Source organism: Priapulus caudatus, unplaced genomic scaffold (assembly GCF_000485595.1).
Source record: "Priapulus caudatus unplaced genomic scaffold, Priapulus_caudatus-5.0.1 Scaffold181, whole genome shotgun sequence".
Classification (NCBI taxonomy): Eukaryota; Metazoa; Priapulida; class Priapulimorpha; order Priapulimorphida; family Priapulidae; genus Priapulus; species Priapulus caudatus.
Window position 1 is genome coordinate 339,653 of NW_014577242.1, and position 7,732 is coordinate 347,384.

At 52.2% G+C, this 7,732-nt stretch overlaps 1 protein-coding gene across 1 annotated transcript in view; it reads left to right on the plus strand.

Moving 5' to 3' along the window:
• LOC106806830 (LIM/homeobox protein Lhx9-like) overlaps positions 1 to 7,732 on the plus strand; it is a 31,601-nt gene that overhangs the window by 7,576 nt on the left and 16,293 nt on the right. The window contains exon 3 of the mRNA XM_014808950.1: positions 6,356 to 6,726. Coding sequence (XP_014664436.1) covers positions 6,356 to 6,726 — 371 coding nt within the window. The remainder of the gene's footprint in view (positions 1 to 6,355; positions 6,727 to 7,732) is intronic.

Genomic DNA, 7,732 nt, shown 5'->3' on the forward strand with positions numbered 1-7,732 from the left:
TGTGTGTTTCTCTAGGTATACAATGTCTGCGACGCTCGATGTGATCGTCTGTTAGATGACAATTCTGCGCGTGCGGTGGTGATCGTCATGCTAGATTGCAATGACCTGCGCGGTGTGATCGTGTCCTTAGATGACAATGATGCCGCGCGTGTGATTCGTCTGCTATATTGACAATGACATGCGCGGATGTGATGTTGCTAAGATGACATGACTGGGTGGCATAAATGTGTCGATCTGTAGATGACAATGTGCTGCGCGACGTGTGATCGTCTGTAGATGACAATGACTTGCGCGCGTGGTGATCGTTTGCCTAGATGACATATGACTGCGGCGAGTTGATTGCGTCTGTAGTGAACAATGTTGCGCGATGCGTAGTTGATCGGTCTGCAGATTGACAATGACTGCGCCGCGCGTGATCGTTCTTGCTTAGATGACAATGTCTGCGCGTGCGTGTGATCGTCTGCTAGATGGACAAATGCTGGGGGCGCGTGGTCGTCTTTGCTAGATGACAATGTCTGCGCGCGTGTGATCGTCTCCTAGATGGACAATTGGACTGCGCGCGCGATTGATCGTCAAGTGCTAGATAGACAATGTCTGGCGCGCGTGTGCATCGTTGCTAGATGACAATGTCTGCGGGCGTGTGATCGTCTCTAGATGACAATGTCTGCGCGAGTGTGATGTCTGCTAAGATGACAATGTCTGCGCGCGCCGTTGTGTGATCGTTCTGTTAGCTGACAATGTCTGCGGCCGATGTGATCGTCTGCTAGATGACAATGACTGCGGCGAGTTACTTTGTGATCGTCTGCTAGCTGACAATGTCTGCGCCGTGGATCCGTCTGCTAGATGACAATGGACTGGCGCGCGTGTGATCGTCTTGCTAGATGACAATGACTGCGCGCGTGTGATCGTCTGCTAGTGACAATGACTGCCCGCGCGTGTGATCGGTTGCTTAGATCGCAATGTCTTGCGGTGTGTGATCGTCTGCTAGATTGACATATGACTGCGTCGCGTGTGATCGTATGCTAGTGCACAATGGACCTGCGCAGTGTGATCGTCTGCTAGATGACATGGAAGCTGGCGCGTTGTGGATCGTCTTTCCTAGATGGACAATGATGCGCGTGTGATCGTCTGTTAGGATGACAATGTCTGCGGGCGGCGTGTGATCGTCTGCTAGATGACAATGACTGCGCGATGTTGTGATCGTCTGCATAGATGACAATGACTGCGCGTGTGATCGTCTGTTAGATTTTGACAATGTCTGACGCGCTCGTGTGATTCGTCTGTTAGCTTACAATTGTCTGCGCTGCGCGTGGTGTAGTCTGCTAGATGACAATGTCTGCGCGTGTGATCGTACTGCTAGATGACAATGTCTGCGTGCGTTGATCGTCTGCTAGATGCATGTCTGCGCGCCGTGTGATCGTCTGCTAGTGGACATGACTGCAGGTGTGATCGTTGCTAGATGACAATGACTGCGCTGCGGTAGTGATCGTCTGCTAGATGACGCAATGACTTGCGCGTACTCATGATAATGTGCATCGTCTCCTAGATGACAAATGTACTGCGCGGTTGTGATTTCGTCTGCTAATATGACAATGGAACTGCGCGCGTGAATATCGTACTTGCTAGATGACACATGGACCTGCCGCGTGTGATCTGTGTTGCATGATGACAATGACTGCCGCGCGCGTGTGATCGTCTGCTTAGCTGACAATGTCGTGCCGCGCCGTGTGTGATCGTTTGCTAGATGAAGATGACCTGCGCGTGTTGATCGCTTGTTAGCTGACAATGTCTGCGCGTGGTGTGATCGTCTGCACTAGATGACAGATGACTGCGGTCCGTGTGATCGGTCTGCTAGTGCATATGACTGCGCGCGTTGTGATCGTCTGCTAGGATTGACAATGTCTTCGGCGCGTTAATCGTCTCTAGATGGACAATGTCGGCGCAGGCGTGTGATCGTCTGCTAGATGACAAATGACTGCGCGCGTGATCGTCTTGCTAGATTGACATGTCTTGCGCGCGGTGATACGTCTGCGTGTTAGATGACAATGACTGCCGCGCTGTTTGATGGTCTGCACCTAGATGCAATGATGCGCTGTGCGTGTGATGTCTGCTAGATGACAATGACTGCGCGTGTGATCGTCGTGGCTGATGACAATGTCTGCGCCGCTTGTGATCGTCTGCTAGATGACATGACTGCGCGCGTGTGCTCGATCTGACTGAGATGAACAATCGTTGCGCGGAAATTGTGATGCATCTGCTAGATGGACAATGTCTTGCGCGTGGCGTGTGATCGTCTGCCTAGATTGGACAATGTCTGCGCGTCGTGTGATGATACTGTTAGATGACAATGTCTGCGCGTGCGATGTGATCGGTCTGCTAGATGACAATGACTGCGGCGCGTGTGATCGTGTCCTAGATGACAATGACAGATGCGCGCCGTGGTGTGATCGAATCTGCTACTGATGACAATGACTGCGCGCGTGTGGGTCGTCTGCTAGATTGACAATGACTGCGCGTGTGATCGTCTGTAGAATTGACAATGTCTGCGCGCGCGTTGATCGTCTGCTAGATGACAATGACTGCGCGCGTAGTGAATCGTCTGCTAGATGAAATGACCTGCGCGCGCGGTAGTGAGTCTGCTAGATGACAAATTGTCTGCGGCGATTCGCGTGTTGATACGTCTGCTAGATGACAATTGAACTGCGCGCGGTGATCGTCTGCTATGATGGACAATTGTACCTGCGCGTGCGTGTGATAGTCTGCTAGATGACAATGACTGGCGCGCGCGTGCATCGTATGCTAGATGACAATGTCTGCGCTCGCGTAGTTGATGTTCCTAGAGACAATGAGACTGCGCGCGAGTGTGAATCGTCTGCCTAGATGACAATGTCTGCGCGGCGTGTGATACGTATGCTAGATTGACAATGTAACTGCGCGGCTGTGTGCATCCGTATCCTAAGATGACAATGTCTGCGCGCACGTGTGATCGTACTGCTAGTTGACAATGTCTGGCGCAGAGCGTGTTGATCGTCTGTTAGCTGACAATGTTCTGGGCGCAGCGTGTGATCTGTCTGCTAGATGACATAATGTTCTTGCTGCGTGTGAATTCGCCCCCCTCTGCTAGATGGACAATGACTGCGCGTGCGTGTGATCGTCTGCTAGATGACAATGTCTGCGCGTGTGATTCGTTGCTAGATGAAATGGACCTGCGCGTGTGACCGTCTGCTAGATTGACAATGACTGCGCGTGCGTTGATCGTCTGTAGATGACAAATGTCTCGCGGCGCGTGTGATCGTTGCTAGATGCAATGACTGCGGCGGCGTGTAATGTCTGCTAGATGACAATGTCTGCGCGCAGTGTTGATCGATCTGCTAGCATGACAATGTCTGCGCTGCCCGTGTGATCGTCTGCTAGATGACAATGACTGCCGCGGGGTGTGATCGTCTGCTAGATTGACAATTGTCTGTGCTGTGATCGTCTGCTACGATGACAATGACTGCGCAGGCGTTTTTTTTTTTTTTGGGGGGTTTGGCGGGGCGGCGGGCGGCGGCTGGGGGGGCGACGCGACGTCGCCACAAGCGGAGACACCCGCGGCGGGCGCGAGGGCGCGCGGCGTCAGGGGGCACTGCTCCAAGCCAGACCCACACCGGGACGCGTCTCGGCGAACCATTTTTCCCCCCCACCCCCCCCCCCCCCCCAAGGGGGGGGCGGCGGGGGGGGGTGGGGGGGGGGGGGGGGGGCGGGGGGGGCAGAGACTTGCTGATGACCAATGACTGCGCGTGTGATCGTCATTGCTAGCTGACAATGTCTGCGCGCGTTTGATCGTCTGACTAGATGACAATGTACTGCGGTGTGATCGTCTGCCTAGTATGACAAATGGTCTGCGGCGTGTGATACGGTCTGCTTAGATGACAATGACTGCGCAGGTGTGTCGCTTCCTCCTAGATGACAAGCTTGCTGCGCGTGTTGATCGTCTGCTAGCATGGACAATGAACTGCGTGCGTGTGATTCGTCTGATAGATGACAACATGGACTGCGCAGGCGTAGTGATCTGTCTGCTAGATGACGCATTGAGTGTGTGTGTGTGTCGTCTGTAGATGAATGTACTGCGGCGGTGTGATCGTCTGCTTAGATGACAGATGTCTGCGCGTGTGACCGTCTAGCTACATGACAATGACTGCGCGATGTGATCTTCCTAGATGGACAATGTCTGCGCCTGGCGCGTGTTGATCGTCCTGCTAGATGACATGTCTGCGCGCTCAGTGTGATCGGTCTTGTTAGCTAGACAATAGTCTCGCGCCGCGCGTGATGATCTCTGCTAGATGACAATGAGCTGCGCGTGTGCATCGTACTGTCTAGATGACAATGGTCTGCGCGTGATGATCGTGTCCTAGATGACAATGACTGCGCGCGTGTGATCGTTGCTAGAATGACAATGACTGCGCGCGGATGTGCGATCTGCCTAGATTGACAATGGTTACTGGCGCGCCGAATAAAAAAATGGATCGTCTGCTAGGATGACAATGACTCGCGCGCGTGTGATAGTCTGCTAGATGACGAATGACTTGCTGCGCGTGTGAGTCGTCTGTCTAGAATAGACAATGATGCGGCCGTGTGATCGTCTGCTAGGATGACAATGACTGCGCGCTCGTAGTGGCATCGTCTGAGATGACAATGACTGGACGGCGACTGGTGCGTGTGAATGTCTCTAAGATGACAATGACTGCGCGTCGGGCGCGCAATGCAGATGACTGATGCGCGGCGTGTGATCGTCTGCTACAAGATGGACAATGACTTAGGCGCGTGTGATCACTCTGAGCTAGATGACAATGACTGCGCGCGTGTGATCGTCTGCTAGATCACAATGTTTGCACGCGCTGATGCCGGCGGCGTCACCGACTTACAGACCGACACCTTAAACCTCGACGACCGCTAAAACACTGCACCTGCGACGCGCTCTACGAACGCCGCGTCGTAACTCGCCGACTCGGCGGGGTGCCGCTTGTCGCTTTCTGTTCGGACCTCCCGACAGCCTATAGAATACTTTTTTAAATATTCATAAACGAATTTGACGACGACGGAGAATTGTCGCGGCGTTCGCTGGCGCGCAGCGTGGGGCCCGATATCTATTCCCCGGTAGCCTCGCCGCCCGCTGCTACAACGGCCAGCAAACTTTTAAACATGTTCTAGGCTCGGGTTACCCTCTCGCGAATTCCGCGCTGTCTTGGAACAACATTCGGCGGGCACGGGAAACTACAAACAAGCTGTGCTGAACAAATGCGAGCGAGCGAGAGGGAGAGCGAGAGAGCGAGAGAGAGAGAGAGAGAGAAGGCCGCAGTGCCGACGCTACGCAACGGACGAGAGTGCACGACAGGCAGGCGGGAGAGCCGGCGGCATATGCGCCCGAAAAACTGCTGCCCCGGAAATACGCAAATACGCGAAGTCGCCGCAACACGCGTATAGATACTCGGCAAACATACACACACACGCGCGCACGCGCGAGCGTGTACACGTACGGTACATATACATACACACGCACACATAAACCAATACAAACACACGCGCACATGCACATACATACATACTTACCAGCGCGCACACACAGACACACGCACTCATACACCCATACATGTACAAAAATACATGCACGCACGCTCGCACACACACACACATGCATACGAACGCACGAACGCACGCACGCACACGCATACGAACGCACGCACACGCACACACGAACGCACGCACGCACACGCACGCACGTACGCACGCATGCACGCACACACGCACACCTACTGACCAGGGAAGCCGGCGGCGCTGTGTGACACCGGGGTGCGGGCGCCGCGGCGGCTCAGCGAGAAAAAACATCAGCTCATGTTGTTCTCTCGCTGTTTCCATAGCGATTAGACGCGCTGAATAGCGATGACTAAAGATGTTGGAGACTAATCGACACACGATTGTAATAATACGCACGAGCGTACGAATGAGAATAAAATATATCAAATTTAACAGGGCGCATGGGTAGGCGCTATACACCCAATACAAAGGATCTTGTTTAGTTTCACATCGTGTTAGTAAACGTAGAACTTCGTCCCGTCTTCTCTCTGTGTCGCCTTGCGTGAATCGTGTTATATATCATGTCAATTCGCATATACCTGTCATTTTACCCAGCTTACATACCACATTACCATCCCCGCTTTAGCCCTAACCCTGTCGTCCCGATAAATGCAACCAGTTTTTAGAAATCTTGACTCAATATTTAAATCTCGATTAAGATTCGATTTCGAATAAGCGTCGCGCGCAACAAAAATAAAATCAAAACGTAATATTAACGCGGATTTTGCGTTGTTTTCGGCAGGCGGTTCTCGGTGAAGCGCTGCTCTCGCTGTCACATGGGCATCTCTGCGAACGAACTCGTCATGCGAGCGAAGGAGCTCGTCTACCATCTCAGCTGCTTCACGTGCGCCTCGTGCAATAAGGCGCTTACGCCCGGCGAACACTTCGGCATGAAGGAGAACATGGTGTACTGTCGGACGCACTACGAGTTCATGATGCAGGGCGACTACCTGCCGCCGCACATGCATGGCTCGCCCGGCCTGCCGCCCGGACTGCCGCACGGCCTGCCGCCCGGCTCGCTGCCCTTCTACAATGGCGTCGGCGCCGTGCAGAAGGGACGCCCGCGGAAACGGAAGAGTCCCGCCCCAGATCTTGACGGATGTCCTTCGTTAGGTGAGTGTAAGTTGTCATTTTCTACTACCTCTTTTGATCTCGCACGCCGATAGTTAGTACACACGCACGCACGCACGCACGCATACACGCATACACACGCGCACGCACGCACGCATCTACGCGCGCGTGCATACACACATCGATGTTGTCACCTGCACGGGCTTGCACGACGGATGTTGTACACGGTTTGTTGAAACGAATTTCAACGGGTGCAGGCGTGCATGCCGACTATAAAATGAATGGACAGCTCGTGCACGGGGTCCCATTGCTGGCTGGCTTTCACACGGAAGGAAGGGGTAAAGGAACAAGGCTGACTCAGTCCTGGATTTGCTCACCGATTTATTTGCACACGAGCTTAACTCGTGAAACTTGTTTCGATATAGTGTTTATATAGTAGTTTCAACGTAAGACACGTGATGCCGGTTATCCACATATACACTTCTTGCGCGCCTTCGCACCTCAAGCATGCCGATGCAGTCAGACCAGCGTGCAGAGGTTCATCAAGTAACTTCGTAATAAATTCGCTTGAGAATTATTTTGAAATCGTGTTTAACTTAACGATCAGGAGTTGGAGGAAATGTAAAACTTTAATTACGGATTTCGTATCCCGTCGACAGTTTAAGCTTATAACACGAGCTTGCACTAATACTGAAATTATTTCACGTATTTGGTTTTGAGATCAGAGCATCAAAAGCACGATATACTTGCGACGGTGGCGTCTTGCTGGATCAGGCAGGCTTTATGGCACAGTTCTACAATCAACATGTCGGCAGCGTATACACACAACACCGAATGCCACCGCCAATTGAACGAAATAACGGATTAAGTATAAGCGACACGAATGGTTAATAGTTTGGCTGTAGAAAAATTTAGTTGACGTCCAGTACGTAATATATACTGCAGTGCAGGGATTATTGTGGCTCATAAAATTTTAATAAGTTTGGTATATATATATATATATATATATAATATATATATATATATATATATATATATATACAAATAT